Source organism: Eubalaena glacialis, chromosome 8, assembly GCF_028564815.1.
Source record: "Eubalaena glacialis isolate mEubGla1 chromosome 8, mEubGla1.1.hap2.+ XY, whole genome shotgun sequence".
Lineage (NCBI taxonomy): Eukaryota > Metazoa > Chordata > Mammalia > Artiodactyla > Balaenidae > Eubalaena > Eubalaena glacialis.
Window position 1 is genome coordinate 51019700 of NC_083723.1, and position 25022 is coordinate 51044721.

The following is a 25022-nucleotide window of genomic DNA, read 5'->3' on the forward strand; positions in this document are numbered from 1 at the left end:
TTTTGCTTTGTTGTTTCTTTTTAAACAAAAATACTAGTGGCAGGGTATTTTTATTTACTACCAGGAGTAGAGTTTACACCTCAGTGGTTGGAATATAAATTTGTACATCCTTTCTGGAAAACAGACTGCAGCATGATTTAAGAGTTTATTTTGTTGTATTCTTTGATCTAATAATTTTCAGTAATTAATATTGTTTAAGGAAATAGTGTATGAATGTTTCAGTGTTTTACGGAAATGAAAAATTGGGAAGAATGTAAATGTCCAGTTATAGGCTATTTGTTGGATAATGTCATGTTTTTTATGCAGTGGAAGTTTTAAACAGTACAGAAAACTTCAGTTAAATACCTAGCTTGGTTTCCTTCACATGTTTCGATGTGAATGAACTCTAAAATGCAGGATATAAAATTGCTTCTCCAGTATAGTCTCATACACAAACACACACACATCAACAAGAGTGAAGTATGATTTTGGCAAGTTTATGGGTGGTTTTAACTTCTTTTTTCTTTTTTTAACATTTCATTTCTCCATCTTCTGCAGTAGGTATTACTTTACAAACCAGCTTTCAAACTTTTTAATGGATTCTGAAGTGAGAACAACATGAAATCTTATTAAATGACTGGATGTTTCTCTAGCAGGGTCTGTACCTGTTGCACTGCAGACTTATTTATATACAGCAGTTCTCAAAGATACCCATCCTAGAGAGGAGTTCTAATTAGAATACTGCGAAAATGAGAATTTTAATCATTGGTTTTTGCTGAAACATCCCCTTGAACCTTAAATCTTACTGTGCTTTTTAATTTTCGGTTGATCCTTTGGGATGAAGATGAGAAGTTTATTGAAAGAAACCTTTAAAAATCAAATCATTTCAGATTTTGTAAGTTTCACAATACATTCAAAAGCTTTCTTGTAATTTATGTTTTCTGGCCTGATTAGGATTCCTTTTTTCCCCACAGATCCCTGGGCAGAGCTGTTAACAGATATTATATAGTTTCTAATGCTTTAAGATGAAATATGGTACTACATTTAAAGAGAGATGTTAATTGTTATAAAGAAAAATATAGTTACTGGTAATATTTGTGGTATTGTTGGTTGGTATACACCCTAGGTCACGTTACATGTACCCAGGTCTACAGTTCATAGAACCACTGGTGTAATTCAACCTATTTTTTCCGAGAAAGTTTGACTGCCTGATGAGGGGCAACTTGGGCTGAGAAACTGCCTATAAACTGACTTAGTAGGCATAGGATCCCATCATTTCTGCCCTTCACTGGAGAATTCTTTTAGAGGCTGATTTCCAAAAGGTCTACTTACGGAAGAATTCTGGTTTTGTCCTTCCTCTTCTAGTTGAGACATCACAGAGGCTTGAGGCTAGGTTGTCATCAGCATACTGCTAGCACACAGTTGTTTGTTCTCAGTAAACCTTATTGTATAATGCTGTTACTTTTTCAGTGTTGCAGAGGTAGGAACATGGAGGAGAAACAATCTGGATAACATGAAAGTGATGCTGGTGGCAAAGGGAAGGCAACTCGATTCTGTGGGAAGGGCTATAGCTGATCCATCTGTTTTCTAGGTAAGCATTCCTTTGTTCCAGGGATCTTACCTCATGATTTGCAAATTTTAGTCATAACTAAATCATGACCTCCACTTATCTTTAATTGGGGAATGGCATCTTTACCATTGTAAAATGAATGATGTCCTTTTAAAATAGTAATTTGTACAGTAGAACTTGAGTGAATCAGTAGATCTTCACCATGTAAATGTTAATAGTTCTTAAGTTTTTCTGCTAAGGGAAAATGCATTTGTGTAAATGGCAGATATATGTACAGACTAATATCTTGTATATAGCAACCAAATAAATATTGAATGATTAATACACATCAAGGCTTATGTCCTCTGTATTATTTAGTTGGTAAAAAAGTATGTGGACAAGACCAAAATTGAGTATTGAGGCAAGAACTTCATTGAACATTACAAGGTAAGCCCGAAGACTTCAAGCAGGCCATTGATTACAATTCAGGGCATTTCCCCCTGTCAGCCATGAGATACTGTATTCAAAGTGCTGCTTATTCAGTCTGTCTGAACAAAAGGAAAATAATGTATGTGTAAAATAACAGGTAAAGGCACTTTAAGCAAAATCCAGTTCTCTATTTCAAAAGAAGACCTAGATCCATATCTATTAGGGAAACAGTTTGGTCAATGACAGATATATGTACTTGTTCAATATTATGAAAAAAACAGCAGGAAGAATTATTTAGTGTTCCTGTTTTTCAGATAATAATAGAGCTTAAATACTTGTAAATAGTGTTTTAGAGAAGTAATTCTTAGATTAAGAGAAAAGTTGTGATGGATCTTCTGGTAAAGAATCAGAAGTTAAACACCTATTTGAATATATCACAAAGCTGCCAATAAAAAATAACTAAAAAGTGGTGTGAGTTTTTGCTGATATGACAGACAACTTGGAACAGGTTGTCTTTCATTGGATGTGATAAAAACAACTCTTAAAAAAGTAAATGCTGTAGGTTTTTAATCATCACATTTAGATTCTTGCAGATTATTACAGCTAATTCTAAATAATTGGTATAAACTTTTGAAAAAAAGTTTTGAAACCTGAAGCATCATTGCAGTTTCACATGAAGAATACTATAGGCAGATACAAATTGGGGGGGCGGGGTTCTGTGGGCTACTTTATGTTCATACTTGGAAATAATTTTTTAAACCCTAATCTGAAACCTGTTCTTATACAGATTTGAGTATGAGCACAGTTGAAGAGGATTCTGACACAGTAACAGTAGAAACTGTGAACTCTGTGACTTTGACTCGGGACGCAGACGGGAACCTCATTCTTCACTGCCCTCAGAATGGTAGGAGAACCTGCTGACATAATTGTATTGGGTTGGCCAAAAAGTTCGTTCGAGTTTTTCCGTAAGATGTTACGGAAAAACCCAAATGAATGAACTTTTTGGAAGTTTTTTTTAATTCACTCACAGTATAGGAAGTTTTTTTTTTTTTTTAATAAGCTTCCCATGGTTTTTAGAATATAGTTCAGGTTCTTTAATTTGGCACATAGGCCTCCCATCATCTCAGCTTTCCCTGCAGCCTCATTTCCTGCCACATTTCATGTATCGGTATTCCAGCAGTTCACAGCTATTTTTATATTCCTAACATACTTTAAGCTTCTCGGACCTCAGTATGACTGCATGTATTACTCCTACTGCCAGTAATAATCCTTTTCCCCTGGCTTCTGTTTCTTTTTGAAGTTTCAGACACCTTTTCTAGAAACCTCCCTTCACCTCCAGTCTCAATTAAATGCCTGTGTGCTCATATAACAGCCTCTTCATTCCACCTTCATAGTTCTTATTACACCATCTTGAAATTGTTAGTTTAGTCATCTCCTACACTGTACTATGAGCTCCTTGACAGTCAAGGTATCTCTTATTGTTCTGTTTCTCAAACTTAGCTAATGGTAGGCATTCAGTGAATGTTGTGAGTGAATTAAATAACCGACCCTTGTCTTTACATGTGAAATATTTGGAAAACCAGGTAGTCAACAGCACAAAAGTGTGATGTTTTAAAAAGTGGCACCTTTGTTCATAGTTCCTTGTCATAAGGATAAGAGCTGAGGTGCTGCAGTAGGCGTAGAGAGGGCAGTGAGTCTCACTTGCACGACTGGCTTTAGTTGACGTAGCAAATCAGTAAGAAGATTATTTTACAGTCATTACTTGTTGAAGATTTTGTTTTCTCCTTGTTGGTTTGAAGATTTTGAGATTTTTGTTTTTGTTTTGTTTCATTAGAAGCTGATGAAATAGACTCAGAAGATAGTATTGAACCTCCACATAAAAGGCTTTGTCTGTCTTCTGAGGATGATCAAAGTATTGATGATTCCACTCCTTGCATATCAGTTGTTGCACTTCCACGTAAGTCACTGAGTATTAACATAGTTTCCTTCTGAATCAAAATTTAGGTTCCAAGAGATTAAATTGGCATTTCAAGGTAGACTTGGACCCATTATTTTTCTCCTCTTAGTCCAAAAAACCTCCTTTTAACCAGCACTTAATGAGTGATTATTTATGTGCCAGGCATGGCTCTGAATACTTTTACATATATTGCCTAGTTTAATCTCTCAACCTTTTTTTTTAATTGCCCCCACTCCCGAGAGCCTTTTTAGACATTTTTTTCATGATCATGCTCTCCCCCATGAAATTGTAATACCACAAATATACTGTTGTTGTTTTTAATGTACTATATATATATATATATATATATATATATATATATGTCCTTGCTTTCTTAATAAAGAGAATAAGATCTTTTCACCTCCTCGCAAGAAGCATATTCACCCTCATTGAGAAAGCACTCTCTAGAGTGTTCCCTATGTTATAAATGAGAAAACTAAGGTATAGAGAGGTGTAGTAACTTGTCTAAGGTCGTACCCAGGCATTCCGGTTCTTGTAGTTTATGTTCTTTTCATGTGGTATATGGCTAAATGGAAGTTAGACCAAAGCCTAATAAGTTTATTCTCATTAAGAAAGTTCTTAAGGGACTTCCCTGGCGACCCCGTGGTTAAGACTCTGTGTTTCCACTGCTGGGGGCATGGGTTCGATCCCTGGTCGGGGAACTAAGATCCCACATGCTGCACAGTGCGGCCAGAAAAAAAAAACCCAAAACAAAGAAAGTCCTTAAAATGTTTATATTCCAAGATCATTTAGAGTAGACTGGATTCTAAGAAGATGTAGTATTTTGGGTGGAATACTGTTGGTGAAAGACTACAACCCACCAACTGTAATGTTAAATTATATTTCTGGTTTGTTTAGCAAAGAATATGGAATCTTGTTGAACTGTGGTGGCCCTCCAAAGCTGGAGTAGATATCTTAGTCCTTGGCGATGGGGTTGGGGCACAGGGCTGTTGGAGGCACTCTCTGCACAAAGGAGGGTCTTGGCATATCCACGAACTTTTATTTTGCACTCAGCATCAAGCAAGATCACATTGTCATCTAGTGGAAGAAAACTAAGACTAGGTTTTCATTGTGGAAAATCATGTCTTCATAAGCAGATATGTACTCTGTATATGGAGTTAATTGCTTATTGAATTGAGCAGAAAAGAAACCATATTATATAAGTTTACTATGAGACTTTGTTGAAAAATGGTGTTAATGTTAATATTGCTAATATTGCTTCCACTTGTGGAATATACAAGCATAATGTATTTCTAATTAAATGATGTTTCCTTCTAATGATGATTCATATGATTTTTAAAACTCTCTCCTAATTTGACTATTATTATGTTATGACTCAATTTTAGAACATGATTAGCCTATCTGTACAAATACAATCCTATATAGACATTTTCTAAGCTAGAATTTTTTTTAATTCAGATATAACTGACATTAACATTATATTAGTTTCAGGTGTACATAATGATTTGGTATATGTATACCAAATCATTATGCATATGTATATATTGCAAAATGTTCAGCACAATAAGTCTAGTAACGTCCTTCACCACAGTTATCAATACAGTTGTTTTTCCTGTGATAAGAACTTTTAAGATCTACTGTCGTAACAACTTTCAAATATACGGTACAGTATTATTAACTGTAGTCACCATGCTGAACAGTACATTCACAGGTTATAAAATAAAGTAAAAATATTTAATTAAGCCAGAATTTTTGAGTGATTATTTTGATGTAAATTTTGCCTGGTTAATTGATTTGGTTAGAGTGCCTTGAACATTATTGTAGGTTTGAACTACAAGATATTTTGTTCTATTTTATGGTGTGTTGACATAAAAGCACATGAGCTGTTTGATGTTGGGTCATAGCATCACCAAAGAGGACATTCTGGAGCCTAATTTACAATAAGACTGAATTTATGAAGAGTGGCTTGAAGTTCCCTGGATTTGTAAAAAGTATGTTGATAAAATCAACTTAGGAAAGTTTCTGCATTTAAAAAAAGTCACACAAAAGCATGAAGTCCTGTATCCATCACCATCATCTGGGACTGATTAAAGCACGAGTAATTTATGCTGGACTTCATGGAGATGAATATTAGTTTTAATGATTTAATTTTAATATTCAGGTTTTCTTTACATGCTTTATAAAACTGATAAAAAGTTATCTGTCTGAGCCTTAAAAGTTCTCTTAACTCTCAAGTTAATCAGTGTAGATAACTTACCACTTCTTTTTGCAATCATCTACACACATTTATTCCATTACCTATTCATTGTTAAAACTCTTGGTGATTATTCGTTTAGAGGATTGTTGGAGTTACTAAGCCTCTGATTCCTTTTGTTCTTCACACGGCCTCATTTGTCATTCCCATACCACTCTTGCTATTGCATATTAACTGGAGTCTATTTGTAATCTACTTCAGATTTTGTTTTCCTACCACTAATTCCTATCTTCCAGATTACTTCCTCTCATACTTTTGCGATCCTTTGCCCCACTGGGACCCATTGACCTTACCACTTTTAAATTATTCCTTCTTCACTCGTATCCTTGTTTCCTCCTTACCTAGTTTCAGTTTTCATGGTTAATCATTATAATCATTGTCTTGCATTTACCCTCAGATCCTTTTTTCCTCCCCTCACTTCATCATTCTTTGATGAAACCACAACCCTGGTTCAATTTGTCTGCCTATTTATGTCTATACTGGTACAGCTAACTGAAAGAGATTGGAGAAAAACAGCACAAGTAAGCTGACCAGTCTCACTTTAAATTTATGATCATTAACTTGAAATGGACTCTTAATGTTGCCTGCCAGTCATACCATACTTATCTAGTGTTCTTTCTCCCACTCTGAGATGACTGTTTAATACATTCTGAAATCTCCAATACTTCTTCCACCTTTTTTACTCTCAACTGATAGCCTTGCTTCCTACTTAGAAAATTTAAGTGGCCAGAAAATAATTTCTGTAAGTTTCCACTACCATAGATACACACTGACTTGTATCTATGTCCATATATTCTGTCATTTCACCCAGCTAAGGCCAACCCTTCAGTGTACTAGATCCCACCCCTTTTGTCTACTCAAAGACATAGTTGTAGCAATTCTTTCCTTTCTCCTCTGAATCATCAATTTTTCATTCTCTATTGGATTATTCCCATCAACGTTTATAAACATACTATAATTTCTTCTTCAAAACGTCCTGTTAGCCCACTTTGGGCTCCCATCCAATTTCTCTCCTTCCCTTTAGAGCAGAGTTCCTTGGAAGAATTGCCTATCCTTGCCTCCGTTTCTTCTTCCCTTGTTCCGTAAGCCCACTCCAGTCAGTCTTTCACCTCTATCACTACACCAGAACTGTTCTCCCCATGTCTCCAGACACTTTTTTTTCTTCTTCTTCTTTTCTTCTTTTTAGTTTTTTCCAGAGACTTTCTTGTTGCTAAATCCAATGGTGATTTTTTTAGTCTTTGTCTTACTTGATCTGCCGACAATTTTCAACAATTTTATCACTCCCTTCTCCCTGAAACATTTTGTCACTTGGCTTCCAGGGAAGACATTTCTCTAGTTTTCTCTCTGTCCATTCCTTCTTAGTCTCTTACGCTGACTTGTCCACATCTCCCCAACCTCTGAATGTGGAGTGCCCCAGGACTCAGTTCTTAGATTGCTTCTGTTTTCCATTTTTACTCACTCCCTAGAATTCATGGTTTTAAGTCCTGTCTCTGGTAATGACTCCCAGATTTATTCCAGTCCAGACTTCTCTTGACTCTAGAGGTTTAGTGGCTAACTCAAACGAATATGTTTCAATCTGAGCTCCTGAAACGTCCTACATTTTTAAACTTGCTTCTTCTACAATCTTCCCCATCTCATTAATGGCAGGTACATTCTTCCAGTAGCTCAGATAAAAAACTTTAATTCCATCGTTGACTTTTCACTTTCATATTTGGTTTATCCGCACATCCTATTGGCTCTACCATCAAAATGTATCCACAATTTGAACTACTTCTTATCACCCTCACTTGCCTTCACTCTAGTCCAAGCCACTGACCTCTCTTATCTAGATTATTGAATTAGCTTCTTCACTGATTTCCCTCCAGCCTGTGCTGCCCTTCAGGCTATTTTCCCCTTAGCAGCCAGAGTGATCCTGTTAAAATAAAACTCAGTTTATATCACTCCTCTACTCTAAATCTTCCAATGGTCAACCCATTGGAAGAGAGTTAAAGCCAAAGTCTTTACAGTGGTCTGTGAGTCCCCACACAGTATCTTGTTTGGTCTGCTCTGGCCAGCTACACTGTCCTCCTTGCTGTTCCTATGAACAATCTAGGCAGGCCCTCATCTCAGAGCCTTTTTGCACTTGGCTTTCCATCTGCCTGAAGTGCTTTTCCTCAGTATACCTGCATGATATATGATATATGGACTTTATGGATAAAGTCCAAGTGTTGGTGACTTTTCCTGGCCTGCTATCTAAAATTCAAACACTCTCCCCCACTCCCAACACATTTCCTTTCATGCTTTATTTTTTCTCCTTAATACTTCTCCAGCATAATATCGTGTTCATTTTGTATCTTCCCCCCTAGGCTATAAGTGCCGTGAAGGCAGAATTTTTGTTTTTTTGTTTATTGTTGCCGAGAGCAATGCCTAGCATGTATTAGGTGCACAGTAGATATTTGTTAAGCAAATATATGTATATGAATGTATACACACACACACACACACATATATATGTGTGGATATATTGGCAAGGAATATGTTAAGAAATTAGATGATCACATACTTGTTCCTTGGGTATATTTTTAAATAATTAGAACCTGCCATTATTATTCTGGAGTTGAACTGTTCTTTTTCTTGTAGTTTCAGAAAATGATCAGAGCTTTGAGGTGACCATGACTGCAACCACAGAGGTGGCAGATGATGAGATTACTGAGGGAACTGTGACACAGATCCAGGTATAGTAAGTCTTTTTACTGGATACAAGAAGAGTATCCTTTACACATACCTTAGGTGATAAAATGATGAGAATACATTCTGTCTGACAAAGGAGCAACCACAGAGCAGAGGCTGGACTTATTCATTCAGGTTTCCAGTCCCCACATATGTGAGTCTCAGAATTGTAAGCAACGATAGAATTTTAAAATTTATTCCCTGTAGAGTGGTTCACATCTGTTGAAGCAGATGATACGTGGGCATTCTTTATCCACTTGGAGTGATCTCATTTGAGCTGTTAAATAACTTTAAATTTTATCTACCAGTTATATATGATATTGATTGGGATATAAAACTTTTTAAGATAAGTTTTACCCAGCAGTTATCTGTAGTGACAGATTTAGAACGGCTCCATGTATTCTCTGCCCTAATGTGAATGAAAGCTGGTTATTTCAAATAGATTTTAATTATAACAGTTGTAGTTAAGGTAGTTCCTTTTGTGCCTGTAGGACTAGATACATTTTACCACATGTTAAGAGGTTAAGTAATAATTAGCCCTTTTTCCTACATGAACTTCTTTATTTGTCTCATGACTTATTTCTGCCAAAAGTAATCAGAATTCTTTGCTGTCTTCAGTAACCAACAGCTTAAATATATTTTACTTGTAAGTTTATTTCTGGCTGATTGTCCTTTCTTTTTACTAGCTTGTCCTTTTGCTTCATCTCTTCATTTAATAAAATACTTTTAAGTAGACAGTAGACATTGTACCATTATTTTTCGTATGTGAAGCATCACAGTGACCCTTCAGTTAAGAAGTAAAGTAGTTACAAGTTGATATGTAACATCAGGGACTAAGGACATCTCAGGTAGGTGTACTGTGAATGGTTTGCAGTTGGGAGCTTCAGAGTGGTTCCAGAATGACAGGATTTCCAGAGAAGCAAGTCTCCAAAATGCTTCAAACAGCTTTGAGCCAGGCTGGAGATCTCATAATCTACCCTTGGGTTTCAATGGGAATTTGGACAGAAATTTTTTTCTAAACCCTCAGAAATAATAGGGCACATTCTTTCTTCAAAATGGGTCTTGTCAAATTCATTTCAGATTCAAAGACTATGTAGTCTCACTTCCATTCCATTTTTAGCACATTGAAAATAACTATATACATATGTGTGATTTGGTTTACAACCTAGCTATTATAAGACTAAGCAGTAGCAGTGCTAGTTAGACAAGTTATATGGTTTTGTTTGGATTATTTCCGAAGACTTAATGAATTACAATTTAATATTAACCTCTTGGTTTGTTATTACCATTTTAATGAACAAAATAATTAATAATTTCTGAATTTTTTTAATAAGATTAATATTAGGTTGGGAGTGAAAGTCAGCACAGTGAGAAGTTCAGAAATAGTGTGCTTTTTGCTGTGCCCTTTTGTGTCAATCTAGGTGTAGTTATTTCACGTAGTTTAGTAGCTAATGCCCCTTCCCTCATTCCACTGGTGGGATGAGCTTGAAAAACAATTAGAAACTAAAAACATTCCCAATGTATGTAGTACTTTGTGGTTGCAAGAGGTATTTAGTGAATGAAATACTTATTTTTAGATTTCTAAGCCTGTATATATTACAGATAGGAAACCCTACGACCAACTCAAAAAGGCTTCATTTAGAAAGCAACAGCATGCTAATAAAGCCTGAGTAACTTTAAAAGATTTTTGTATAAAGTAGCGAAAAATGGGGGTAAAATACTATAAAATTTATTACTATTTACTATACTAAAATACTTATTACTAAACTTATTACTAAGTATAGATAGTACCTAAGGTAAGTATTTCAGGTACCTAAGTCTCCTTCTATACTCACTTTTATTGACAGTGCTGAATATTACTGCTAAAATTTAATTATTATTTACTTCATTTCCTGGCTTTTCATGTTTAACATTATATGGTTTAAGTAATAATTGTAAGTCTTCTTCAGAAAAATTTGAGCCATAAAGCATAAAGTGTTTGCCCAAAGACAGCGATTAATTGGCATGACAGGTTTATTTGTGAGATTCATAGAGTGGGCTTTGCTGTATATTTAGACTCACTTTGGAAAATGGTGATTTTATTCTTTTAACGAACTAATTAATGTAAGAGATCATCTCAGGATATTTTCTACATTACATATCTTAAAAGTAGGTATTATATGTATCAAGGTCTTTTGATAGGTCTCTGTATTGCCCTTGATGAATAACTCCTGTGTCAAATCTTACAGAATTGTGATCTTCATAATATAAGAGGCCTTGGATATCATCTGTCTAGTCTGTCTCAATTCTCAGCTTTATAAAGTCCTCTTAATCTTTAAAAGAAAAAGATCTAAAATGTATGATGCATAAATACAGGGTTATAAAACTTTTCATGTTTGTTCCAGTGATTTCTAGCTTTTGCCTATGGTTTTAAAAAACAACATTTTTATAAATACAACATATTCATTACCACCAAATATAAAAATAAAGTAGGTGACAGTAGAGGCATGGCTTTTCTCCTCATTGTGCTTTGATTGTTCATGGACAATTTCTCTGTTTTCGAAGTGAGATGGGTTTCATATCTTCTTGAAAGTAGAGATCCAGTTTCTGCCTACTCAAAAAACAGTTCAAACTTTGTTAGGACTTACCTCCAGAAAGTGACATAGGTTAGTAGTTGATCCAATCCAGAGACAAAACTGGGTTGACTGGTCACTAGGCATGTGACTCTCCCCTTATCCTGGTCTGCCTGTAATAGGTTCATACCTGATATGGTAGCACTATTGCTAAATCTTCTTCACTTACACTATAGCTCTCTTTAGCCCAAGGCCAAGTCTCTTAAAAACAGCTTTGTTCCTGCAGAATTTGCTGGATTAGGTATGTCCTTAATTGAAAATGTACCTGGTGAGCTTCCCTGGTGGCGCAGTGGTTGAGAATCCGCCTGCCAATGCAGGGGACGGGTTCGAGCCCTGGTCCGGGAAGATCCCACATGCCGCGGAGCAACTAAGCCTGTGTGGCACAACTACCGAGCCTGGGCTCTAGAGCCCACATGCCACAACTACTAAAGCCCGTGCACCTAGAGCCCATGCTTTGCAACAAGAGAAGCCACCGCAATGAGAAGTCCATGCACAACAACGAAGAGTAGCCCCTGCTTGCCACGACTAGAAAAAGCCCGTGCACAGCAGCGAAGACCCAGCACAGCGAAAAATAAATAAATAAAATACATAAATTAAAAAAAAAACAAAAGAAAATGTACCTGGTGATAGCTTCATAAATATACTGAAAGCCACTGAATTGTATACTTTAAAGGGTGAATTTTATGATGTGTGAATTGTAACTCAATAAAGCTTATTTTTTAACTACACATTTCTCATGCAGACTGTTTTACTGCAATAATAATAGAAAGTAGTACCATATAGTTCTTTGAAAGAAGGTACATTAAGGAGGGTAGGAATCAGCTCTAGAGGTTGGCTAAAACAGAGTTGTCAGTAAACAATAAGCAGATCATGATTTTGCAGTAACATCTTTTGAGTTAGCCTGTTAATCCTTTAGATTTAGCAACAGATTACATTACAGATGACTATATATTTAGGTAGCAAACTACCTGTGAGGATATGAATAATCATGACATCAACCCCAGCATTTTCATTTTATTTTATATGTGAGTTTGTTTTACATATATAAACATACAAATGGCTTTGAGTATCCTGTACTGTATTAATTTAAATGCTTAATGGAATCTTAGCCAATATTCTCTAAAATTCAAGCTGCTAGTACTGACTTACTTGCTTAAATGAAGGTCATATTTTGTTAATGCAGATAATTTTGTTTTTATACTGTATTATTAAAAGAGCAAGAAAATATTTGTCTTTATAAATTCAGTATAATTTTATTATATCTAAAACAAATGGATTTCACATTATTAGAGTTTTATAGTGCTTAGCATTACAAACAAAGATGAATCAGGTTGGGTATTAAATCAGGCTGCTCCTTTTTTTCTCTCTTTTACCTTTTCAAGATTCTACAGAATGAGCAACTAGATGACATGTCTCCCTTGGGTAATGAGGAGGTTTCAGCAGTTAGCCAAGCATGGTTTACAACTAAAGAAGATAAGGATTCTCTAACTAACAAAGGTAAGAGATACTGTGAATTTTAGTGTCCAGTGGAAAAACTGGACGTTAAGAAGAGCTTGTAGTCATAAGGATTCTGAGTTGGGCCTTCATAATTATGGTTGAGTAGTTACAGTAATTGAGCCTTTTCTAATTAAATTTGGCTCTGAATGGGACCATGAAACCAATATTCATTTTTCAATAATTGATCATTAGTTCTCTGATATGAAGTAGGTTATAAACAGATGCACAGTGGTGTCATTTAAAAGACAATTCAGTTATTGCTTATGGGACTGGGAAGTCAAGCCTTTTTTCAAAGTTCTGCTACTAACTTTGGTCTGATAAGTGGCTTAGAGGTTTAAAGTAATGGTGTTTATAGTGCTGCTGTGCTCGTAAGGATTGCTAGGAAGTTACTGCGACAAAGTGGAGGTTGTGTATGTGCCACTCTGAAGTAAGGAAAGGAAACAAAAAGTATGTAAATTGATTGTTTTCAACCACTGTACAGTAAGTACTCATTAAGAATAAATTATTCACTTCAACCACTGTACAGTAAGTACTCATTAAGAATAAATTATTCACTTGGTATCCAATATATTATGTTTACCTTGTCCTAGAATCTTTTATACATGTTTTTTGCCCATAAAATTTATTTTTCACTGGAGAAATTTTTCAGAAAGTTTTGAGGGTGATTTGGCTTTTGTACTTATAAGTCCTATACTGCTGAAAGGATAAGAGATGTAACTAAGAGGAAGTAATATTTTTTATGAATCTTTTACTTATCATTATCTCTATTTAGTAGGGTCAAATGTATTCTTTCTTAAAAACCAGAGGTCACAAAAGCAACTTTACCTGGGGATTTTTCAGATTTCAGATGAGTGAGACATTAAATTAGCTACATTTTATTCCTCTCAAGGAATAATATTTTCTATAGCATTACTTGTTTTCTTTTAAAGGACATAAATGGAAGCAGGGGATGTGGTCCAAGGAAGAAATTGATATTTTGATGAACAATATTGAACGCTATTTGAAGGTATCTTATGGCATATTTTTTTGTTTCACTAATTTTTTCATCGCCAATTGCAAAAAATATCAAAGCAGCGTATTGTATATAGTACTTAGGAGCTTTTCAGTAATTATGTAATGGATGACTGGCTAATATGTTGTAGATTAATAATTCTCAGTTGTATGATTACAGTATATTTTTAAGCACATTTTGAATTCTCAGTTTAAAATAGCTTTATTGCTTTAGTTAATACTCTGAAGTTTAGACAAAATTTTAATAGCCTCTCAGAATCTTAAAGCCCCATCTTTTCAAGCAACCTATAAATTAAGGTTTAAATTTATGTTGTATAAAGTCTAAGATATGCATCTTCTTTGAATGAGTTTATGACATCACACTAGTCTTTCCCCTTTAAAAAAAAATTTAGTTCATTTTCATATTCAGGCTTATATCCTGTTACCTTAGTCATCCTCTTCATTAAATGTCTGATGAGAACAGAATTTTTGAAGCACTAGAAATGTGAATTGCTTTAACAAATAGTGTTGGCTTTCAAATGCCTGCCAACAGTCCATGTGGAAATTCTGAAAACAGGTGAAGAATGATATAAGGCTCTGTACCCTGTGAGTGATAACATGTTGTTAATTCTGCATGAGAACAAAGAAGGAAGAGTTTATTCTCAGGGTTAGGACAGTTATGGAAAATATTTGGAAGAGGAGGATTTGAGCTGAGTTTTAAAGAAAGGGGTGGGAGTTAGGGGTAGAATAGGGCTGGAGGGAACAGCATAAGTAAATGATGAGCGTCGGGGATTCAGAGTTCAAACCCAGAGTACGTTAAATTAACCGCATTAACCCGAACCAAGATAATTAGCTTCTAGAACTTGGGCTTTGAAGTCCAGACCAAAGAATTAGAATTCTATCCTATAAGAAATGAGAAGAACTGGTAACTCAGTTTAGGGAGAGTTCGGTCGGGTAGATCTGTGCTCTTCTCAAGGAAATCTTTCCAGAGACTTGCTGACCATCCCAGGAATGGAGTTATGTTCAAATAGTGCATGTTTGAAATGGAGACCATTACCATTGTTTGGGAATGGGAAGTGTACAGAGTTTATTTAACTATTCTCCTATTGTTTGATACTTAGTTTATGTACAATTTTTTACTATTTTAAATACACTGCAGCCTAGAATGTCCATGTTCTTAAGCTTAATTTTAAGCTGCACTCCTCCCTAAACTACACTTTATAAATTATAAAGAGTAAAAAACTTTAATTCTTTATTAGTGAAGAAAGATCCTTCCCACCAAGCTAATTGTTTTAAGAGAAACAGAAATATAGTGACCGTTGAAATGTATCTAGAAGTGTATTAAAAGTTGTCTACTGATCACAAACACTTAAGTTAAAATTGGAAAAATGATACAGGTTTAGATATGGCAGCAACGAATTAGTAAAAACACTGAATTTGGGGAATTAAGAAGCTGGTTTCTTGTGTAGGAGATTGGAGTAGATGATTTCCAAGGACTCTTTCAGCTTTATGATTAAGACTTTTAGATACCCATTTCAGGTGACCAGGTGAGAGTAGTAAGGACTTTACGATAGTTGAAATAGAATTGGCAGGGAAAGGCAGATAAGCAAGTAGTCTCTAAGGAAGCCTGGTGACTGAATATTGGTGAAGAAGGAAAATGAGGAGTGGGAATAATTAAGGGTTTTTTAAAAATTGAGGATGTTTGGGAGAATGATGATAGAATTGTCAGAAATAGGAAATGTCCAAAAAGATGTACTGATCTTGGGAAAAGCTAATTTGTTTGATTTTGATTTTTGACTGTGATTTTCATTATGTGGTGCTCTTACAGGAACATTGTGGAGCTATTTTTAAACCAATTAATTAGGTGTCATATATTCCATATTTTGGGTAAAAGGATAAGGTATTGTCACAAGCAACAACAAAAAAAAGGGCAGAAAAATCTTTTCATCTCACTATAATATCATCCCACAACACAGTGCCTCCTTGCATGTAGGTACTTGTAAATATTTAGGTTTAATTGTTTGCAGAATTGAAAATGCGTAAAACAACTTTAGAAAAGATTCTAAATTTTTAAAGTTTTTACTGTGAAGTTTAATACATTCAGAAGAGTGTTTAAAATGCATATCAGTGTAATTTTATCTGTTTTGAAATTTACATAAGTTGATTCATTCTCTGGGTATTCTGTAACTGGCTTCTTTTGTTCAATATTGTGATTTTGAGACCCATCCCCTGCTGATTTTTTTTTTTTTTAGCTTTCATCATGCAAATATATATACCATAAGTTACACGTTCCACAGTTAATGGTCATTTGGGTTCTTTTTAGTTTTTTGCTATTAATTTGTACAAATCTTTTGGGTGTAAATGGTATTTTATTATGGGTTTGATTTTTATTTCTCTGATTACATATTTTTATATGCTTGTTGGCCATTTGTGTTTCCTCTTTGAAATTCCTGTTTGTGTCTTTTATCAGTTTTTTCTGTGGGGTGGTTTATCTTTGTAATTTTTGTGACGTTCTTAATGTATGCTGGATACTAATGGTTTTTTGGTTGTGTTACAGATACCTTGCCCCATTTAGTGGCCTGTGTTTTCCTTCTCTCTAGGTATCATTTGATGAAAGAAGATTCTTAATTCCAGTGTCAAAATTATCATCTTTTTACTTCTGTGTTTTTGCATGCTTGTTTAAGAAATCTTCCCCTGCCTCAAGGGCATAAAGATATTCTCACATATATAGTTTTGCCTTTCACACTGATTTTTTTCCTGTGGGTATGAGATAGGGTTTCAATGTTATTGGGTTGTGGTTGTTTTTGTTTTGTTTTGTATGGATGATAATTGTCCCAGCATTATTAGGGAATGTCAGTCTTTTCCCAGTCTACAATATCCATTCTGTCCTACTCAAACTTCCACAGATGTTTCTAGGTTTTCTAATTTGTTCTTAGGTTCAGGTTCATACCTGCACCAGTACAGCTCTGTCTTCAGAAGTCCCAATACCTGACGGGGCAGGTCTCTTCATGAGTGTCTTGGCTGTTCTTGGCCCTTTGCTCTTCCATTATAAATTTAGAATCAACCTGCAAAGAATGAAAAACTGTTGGAATTTTTATTGGGACTACACTGAATCTGAATCAATTTGAAGGGAATTAACATCTTTGTAATATTCTGACTTCCTCTTGAAGAACATTTTATAGCTCTCCGTTTTAATTAGTTCCTCTTTAATGTCACTTGATAGTTTTATGTTTCCTCCTTAAAGGAATTGCATAACTTGCCTAAGATTTAGTCTTAATGCTTTTTTAATTTTGATGCTATTATTAGTGGGAATTTTTAAAGATTTTTTATGAGCTTTATCTAGAAATACAAATGACTTCATTGATTTTGTAACCAGCATTCTTGCTAAGTACTCTTAAATAATTTTTGATTATAGACGTTTGGGTTTCTACATATATAACATCTGTAAATGATTTTTTTCTAATCTTTATGCTTTTTTAAAATTGGGGTATAATTGTTGTACAATATTATATAAGTTTCAGGTGTACGTAGTGATTTACAGTATTTAAAGGTTATACTCTGTTTATAATTATTACAGTCTTTATGCTTTTTGAATGTTGGATTTTATGATTGCTCTTTCCATACCTATTGAGATTTTACTTTTTTTTCCATAAATCTCATGTGATTAATTGCTAATTTTTCTGAAATTAATACAAACTCATATTCCTGGAGTAAGCTTACTTTTTGCATTGATTATTAACCTCTTTATACATTACTGAGTTCAGTGTGCTAAAATATTTTGAGGATTTGGGGGATCTATTTTAATGAATGAGCTTGGCCCGGAAGATCTTTTCTGAAACTCCCCTTGTCTGGTTTTGCTATTGAGATTATGCTAGCCTAATCAAATGAGTGGGGAATTGTCCCCGCTTTTTATCTTTTTTTTTTTTAAATAAATTTATTTATCTATTTTTATTTTTGGCTGTGTTGGGTCTTTGTTGCTGTGCGCGGGCTTTCTCTAGTTGCAGCGAGCGGGGGCTACTCTTCGTTGTGGTGCTCAGGCTTCTCATTGCGTTGGCTTCTCTTGTTGCCGAGCACGGGCTCTAGGTGCGCAGGCTTCAGTAGTTGTGGCACGTGGGCTCAGTAGTTGTGGCTCACGGGCTCTAGAACGCTGGCTCAGTAGTTGTGGCGCACAGGCTTAGTTGCTCTGCGGCATGTGGGATCTTCCCAGACCAGGGCTCGAACCCATGTCTTTGCTTTGTCAGGTGGACTCCCAACCACTGCGCCACCAGGGAAGTCCCACCCCCTTTTTATCTTTAGGATAGTTTAAAATCAGAATTATGTTTCTCTTAATTGTTTGGTAGGATTTACCTGTAAAGTCTTCTTGGCCTGGTGTTTTCATTGTGGGAAAATTATTAATAACTGATTAAATTTTCTTCATGGTCTGTGTTTATTAGATTTTCTTTCTCTTCCTGAGTCAGTTGGTAAGTTGACTTTTTCTAGGAATTCATACATTTATATAATTTTCAAATTTATTGCCATAAAATTTTCATAATGTTCAACTATCTAATCTCTGTAGCATCTCTCCTTAGGTGCCATTTTTCATCTCTAATATAGTTTTGTCCTTTTTTTTTTTTTAAGTTTTGCCATAAGTTTATCTTTTTGTTTTTATTTAGTCTCATGGATCTTTTCAAAGAACCAATTTTTAGCATTGCTCATCCTCTCTATTCTTGATTTGATTATATTAATTTTGTTCTTATGATTTCTTCCTTTTCTACTTTCTTTAGATTTAATTTTTTGTAATTTTAAAAGGGGTTGGCAGGATTTTATTGAATTATATACAACTTATTTTTGGAACATTTAAGTATCATTGTATTATCTCTTGCAGCATTTTAAAGTCTATATTTGACTTATTAATGAATTATCAATATGTTATTTTTCTAAATGCCATTGATGATTTTAACATAAAAAAACTTTTAAAAAGCATAGTATATCCATATGCATTTTATCAGAAATCCCTAAATCAAAGAAATGTAACCCATTTAGGCACGCGGAATAAAAGATGCTACAGAAATCATCTTTGAGATGTCAAAAGACGAAAGAAAAGATTTCTACAGGACTATAGCATGGGGTCTGAACCGGCCTTTGTTTGCAGTTTATAGAAGAGTGCTTCGCATGTATGATGACAGAAACCATGTGGGAAAGTATGAAAACTTGTAATGCTGCATGTTTTCGTGTAATTTAGGGGAAATATTTAAGGAACTATTTTTTTAAATAAAATTATGATCAAAGCCTTAATTGAAGATAGTTATGAATTACTGTTGAGTGATGTTAGTATTTTTATTGTCCAGGTCCATGTTGTAAATACAGTGAAACCTCATTACAATAAGGCCTCTTTTAGAAATTAGAATCTAAATTACTTTTTTTTTTTTTTAAAGATTTATTGATTGATTGATTGATTGATTGATTGCTATGTTGGGTCTTCGTTTCTGTGCTAGGGCTTTCTCTAGTTGTGGCAAGCGGGGGCCACTCTTCATCGCGGTGCGCGGGCCTCTCACTATCGTGGCCTCTCCTGTTGCGGAGCACAGGCTCCAGACGCGCAGGCTCAGTAGTTGTGGCTCACGGGCCTAGTTGCTCCGCGGCATGTGGGATCCTCCCAGACCAGGGCGCGAACCCGTGTCCCCTGCATTAGCAGGCAGATTCTCAACCACTGCGCCACCAGGGAAGCCCTAAATTACTTTATATATGTTTAAGACCTAGCTGACTTAATACATCAAAGTCTGCTTTGTAGTAAAGTAACATTATAAAAAGTATAGTAGTGGTTAAAGATTTAGGAAGTATAAAAAGAACTCTAAATTCATTGGTAACATTTTTCCTGTTCATTTCTATAGTATAACATTTCCTAGGTCAGTGACTTTTTTTTTTTTTTTAATAAAACCAGAGTAGAAAATAACTAAATTTCTGGATATAATGCGTGGATTTCTGTTATCGGTAATATCTGTGGGAAGCCATCATATCTTCAATGCAATGATAATATGGTGTTGTTGACATATTTTAAATTTCTCTTTGGGAGTTTTAGGTGGTAGTAGTGTGGCTTACTAGATACTGCTTTTAAAAAGAACATTGCATTGGCTATATTGAGTACTTACCCACTAAAAAGGAAGCCTTTACATGGAGCAAGAATATGTCAGTTGTCCATGCATGGGTAGAGAAAATAAAGAGAACTTAAAATTTTTCAGTGACTTGTGAGAATTGACCATAGATTTTCTTTTTAGCTCCAGTTTACCATGTCATCCATAAGTCTTTCAGAATAGCTATGATATTAGAGTACCTAAACCTAACTTGAAATAATGCAAGAGTTAGGCAGCATAGGAGAAAATATGTTTTAAATGTTGAATTTTCCTAGAGAAAATTGTTACAGTGCTCACTTTTATTATAGCTTAAAGTATTTGTTGGGGTTTTTTTTAATAGAGGCATTAATTTTGATTTTTATTAATCTACTTTGAAATTGGTTACTTTAAAAATGTTATCAATATGCTAAGTGACTTAACATTTGGCTCCCTAAGTGAAATTCTGATTTTTATTAAGTTTTTTAGCATTCTTTGTTTTAATTGATCTTTTAAAAATTTCTTTAAATTTCTAGATACACACCTGAAGAAATTGAAAAGCTCAAGGAGTAAGTTTAACTTTCTTTTTTTCATTAATTCTGATAGTTGTGTTTTAATTTTTTAAAATATTTTGTGTTTTCTAAAGTTTTACTTTGAAAATGTCAAGAGATTTTTGGTAGACTGGTATAATTTAATCCTGCTGTTAAGCATAGTTGACCATGTAAAGAACTTATCAAATCTATATCTGCACAGAGTAGCCATGTCCATAAGTTGTCTTCTCTTGTTGTTAGTAACTAAATGAAATGTGTCCTTAGACCACTAATAGGGGTTACAGAAGAGATTAGATCACCATTCTTGGTGACCTGAAGACTAAGTCTGGGGAACTTACATACCAGGATCAAAACCAGGGTTGTGCTAATGGCTTAGTTTAGAATGGCGAGTTGGCAAATGTTTCACTGGCTATCTGGGCTGACTCTACCTTATACAGTCTTATTTTGCAGGAAACATAATTTTGGGACCATAAAGTATGGGTTAATGGATTGTATGGATCATGAAAAAAAAAACCCGAAGGCTGATCCTGTTTATGATAATAAGGACTTGTGAAACTGTTTCAGGTGTCTGAGAAGAGCTTGTTAGGAGTGCTCAAAAGGGAAAAATCTGGGGATTGCCTGGGAGATTGTGTCAATAACCTGAGGGGAAATTTGGTCTTTTTTGAACACATATCCAAGTTACTTATTTCTTCTCTGACCCAGGAAAAAGGCAATTGCTGCCTGTTTTTTTTTCACCCACAGACAACTGTGGACCCCAAAAAAAGGCCACACTTTCAAACTTTGGCTCTCAAAGTATTGCTGCCCACAACTTCCAAACCAGTCAAATGGGAAGAAGAAGAATGAAGAATAAATGATGAAATTAAAAGGGAGAAAACAGTTGAACCAAATGCTGATTGGCAGACTCTTGTTTTAGGCTCCGGATAAAGCATGGCAATGACTGGGCAACAATAGGGGCGGCGCTAGGAAGGAGTGCCTCTTCTGTCAAAGATCGGTGCCGACTGATGAAGGACACTTGCAACACAGGTACTGTGAGTGCCACTGGTGTTTTTTGTCACCATTTGAGCTTCCTGCCCCTTCAGATACTGCTTTCTCTTCTGTTCTGGAAAGAGATTTGCCATTCATTGTAGTTGAGGTTTTATTTTCTAGTGTCCTTTTTCTTCAGATAGACCCAACTAATCCTTTATTTTTGTGCTCTGTGTAGTACGGTGATATTTTTCACAGGGACACATCTCCTCATTTTCAAAGGTTTTATTTAGGTCTAGCATGTTTCCATTTTGTAGCAATTCAGAACTGCTCCAGTTGGGGAAGTAATTATTTTTAAGTTTAATAGGTACTTCTAAGGCATATATGTAGGAAGTAATTTTAATTTAAGCCCATCTAACTATTGAACTTATGTTGGTAACAGCTTAGCAGCTCATATTTATGAAAAACTGTAGTTCCAGGCAGGTCCCAACTTAGGAAGAAGCTGTGTTCCAGAGGTTTGTATGTATTTTGCTTATTTCAAATTCAAAGTACATTTTTCCATAGAAAAAACTCGTGATTGGTGTTTCAGACCACAGATGCCCAGTCAATTCGTAATGTATACAGATGTACTAATTGATGATAGATGCTGTTAAACCTAACCTTTATGACCAACAACAGTATTTAGGCTCCACCACCAACTCTCACTTACCTTTCTGAGCCTCAGTTTCCTCTATAAAATGAAGAAGTTAGAATAGATGATTTCATAGTTCCCTTTTTAGCTCTAATTTTTTCTGAAGGATCCATAATCTATGCTCAGTCTTTCAATTAGAAAAATAGTTCTCAAGCTAGGCTTGAGCTTCCAGGGAATATAATTTTTGTCTTCACCCCCTACCCTGCTGAAGTGGAGTCAGGAATGTTTCCTCCTTAACCACTCCACCAGCACTATTACCTATAAGGCAATGAAAACATAAATTCCACCAACTCTAATTCTGTAGTGAATGACAGCTTAATGAATGAAGCAGGAATGGGAGCTTTAGATTTACGATGGGACCCCAGAGGTTCATGTAAGACACTGAGTATAGAACCCCTTTTGTGAGCATAATGGAAAAACACTATGCCATTCCCTGATTGCCAGCCTCAGGGAATGCTCTGCCTGTTAACTTGCCTTGTTGCTATGTATCCTTTTGGATCAGGAGTTTTCTCTTTGGACCATGCCATGAGATGGCAGTCTGAGTTTCCCCTTCCTTTTTTGCCATGCTAAAATAGGAGAGCAGGACTTTGTCTTGAATCCATGATATCCAGAACTGTGCCTAGCACGTAGATATTCAGTATATATTTGTTGAATGAATGAATGCCTGAAAGGCAAGCACATAGCCTTTTTGAAATTTTCCAGAAGTTTTCAGCTACTAGTAACAAAATGGAAACAGAGTGGAAGACATTTTTAAGAGGTTTTCTTTTTTTTTTCCTGTTTTTCTGCTTAAGCTTTTTTAAGAAAAAGACTAATAGGAACATGTGATATTATTAGTGGGTTTATGGGTTCAAAAAAACTGAAATAGAAATATGTTTGGTTACCAGTCTCAGACTTATATTTTATCACAGTAGCTTGGAGTTGGGAAAGGAGATGGTATAAACCTAGTTTTTATTTTTACTGAAATGGGTGGGAAGCCATAGGTGTTACTCTACTTGTCCCTCCTCTTTCATTCCTGTAAATAATGGTCTCTATTGAGCTTATTACTTCACTTCTGCAGAGCAGGGAATCTTAGGTGGGACTAAGAAAAAAGTATGAATTTTTGTGTCCATCAAGCCATCAATGGAACACTTCCCAGTTAGGACTTAGTATAACTTGAGAAAATATAATTTTTTCTAGCTATGTTTTGAGTAGTTTTTCTTTCCTTAAAGAGTCAGTCAGTGCTATTAGGATTCTATATTTTCTTTTGTAGTACTAAGAACCTTACTGGGTTAGTAACTGTCTTAGCAGGTATATGCAGGTTTTCCATGTTTCATTCAGAAATAATTCTAATACTACTGCATACTTCCCATCAGTCTTTTGAAATACAGGGCTGAATCTGATTTGCAAAATAAGGAGAAGGTAGCAGTGGTAGTCTGGATGATTTCCTTCTTTCAGGGAAGTGGACAGAAGAAGAAGAAAAGAGACTTGCAGAGGTGGTTCATGAATTGACAAGCACTGAGCCAGGTGACATAGTCACACAGGGTGTGTCTTGGGCAGCTGTGGCAGAACGAGTGGGTACTCGCTCAGAAAAGCAGTGTCGTTCTAAGTGGCTCAACTACCTGAACTGGAAACAGAGTGGAGGTACTGAGTGGACCAAGGAAGATGAAATCAATCTCATCCTCAGGTTTGTGTCCTAAATCTTTTAATAACAAAAGCTGCTTAATTGCTGTGGCTATCTAGATTGGCTTTCCTCTTCTGGTTTCCATAGATGCCTAATGTCTGAAAAGCATCCTTTCCATAGAGAGCCACTGTTTAAAATCCTAAATATTTCATATTGAGCTCTTTTTTGTTTTGTTTTGTGTTTGTTCCTTTTTTAGTGGATTTAGTGCTCGTGTAAAGTACCAGATTGAAGGCGTGGAGACTGAAGTCCTCTCTATATCCGCAGAACAGGTGTGGCACAGGCAGCGGCAGTGCAGCTTTTCCACTGTCCCACCAATGTGCCTCAGTCCTAGCCAAGAGGGACCATGTTGAGGGTAAGAGGGCTATCAGTCTCCATGCCCTTCAATCTTTGGCTACTATGCTAAGATTGCCCAGTCTACAGTTACCCCACACCTTCAAATTGGACCAAATTAGACACTTCCATTTCATACATATCCAAAAATAGCTTTAAGATAATCCCAAGTTTATTTTTTACATTAGTTGGTTTAACCATTAAGACTCAGAAGCTCAAATGAGCAGAAATACCAGCAAGAAAATATCTGAGACACTTAAGTAGTAGAAGCTGCTTTTGTGGCTACACCCTACTGAAAATCAAGATCGTGACAGTTAAAACTAGAAAACAAATAGACATTAAAACCCCAAATTTAGTTGTACTATTTTGTATTGATTGTGGGTTTTTGGGTTGCAGCCTGAGTATTGTTTTTATCTTTTTATCACTTCGTTTTGAGTTTCGTTTTTAATATAGTTTTTTCCAGCTAGTCATCTTTATAAATAGTTCCTTTCTAAATAATTTTATTTTACAAATGGAAAAGCTCAGATCTAGGAAATAACTTATTATAACACACTATAAAACATTGTAGAACACTATACAACTAAACCTGTCCTTATCTTATTCTAACCTTTAGCTATTCCCTTTCCTTCACTGTGCTTCCTCTGGTTCTGACCATTTATGGTACAGCCCATTGGTGGTACCATTAACAAGGCTGCTACTGTGATGTCATAGCTCTTAGCTCTGGAAGCAGGTCTGCACTCCTGCAATCCATCCTTTCCTATGTACCTG

General features: G+C 35.4%; 1 protein-coding gene across 5 annotated transcripts in view; it reads left to right on the forward strand.

Annotated features, from left to right (window-relative positions):
- The window catches only part of DMTF1 (cyclin D binding myb like transcription factor 1), a 43892-nt gene that overhangs the window by 8148 nt on the left and 10722 nt on the right, over nt 1–25022 (forward strand). For 3 of the 5 annotated variants that reach the window (XM_061198483.1, XM_061198482.1, XM_061198484.1), the window contains 10 exons: nt 1450–1570; nt 2745–2861; nt 3792–3914; nt 8788–8882; nt 12872–12986; nt 13916–13992; nt 18999–19156; nt 20596–20628; nt 21524–21633; nt 23699–23927. In XM_061198483.1, the coding sequence (XP_061054466.1) occupies nt 2753–2861; nt 3792–3914; nt 8788–8882; nt 12872–12986; nt 13916–13992; nt 18999–19156; nt 20596–20628; nt 21524–21633; nt 23699–23927 (1049 nt within the window). In that variant the 5' untranslated portion in view covers nt 1450–1570; nt 2745–2752. Of the gene's footprint in view, nt 1–855; nt 875–1449; nt 1571–1906; nt 1976–2744; nt 2862–3791; nt 3915–8787; nt 8883–12871; nt 12987–13915; nt 13993–18998; nt 19157–20595; nt 20629–21523; nt 21634–23698; nt 23928–25022 lie in introns of those variants that run through there. The other 2 variants (XM_061198486.1, XM_061198485.1) reach the window with 2 other exon arrangements.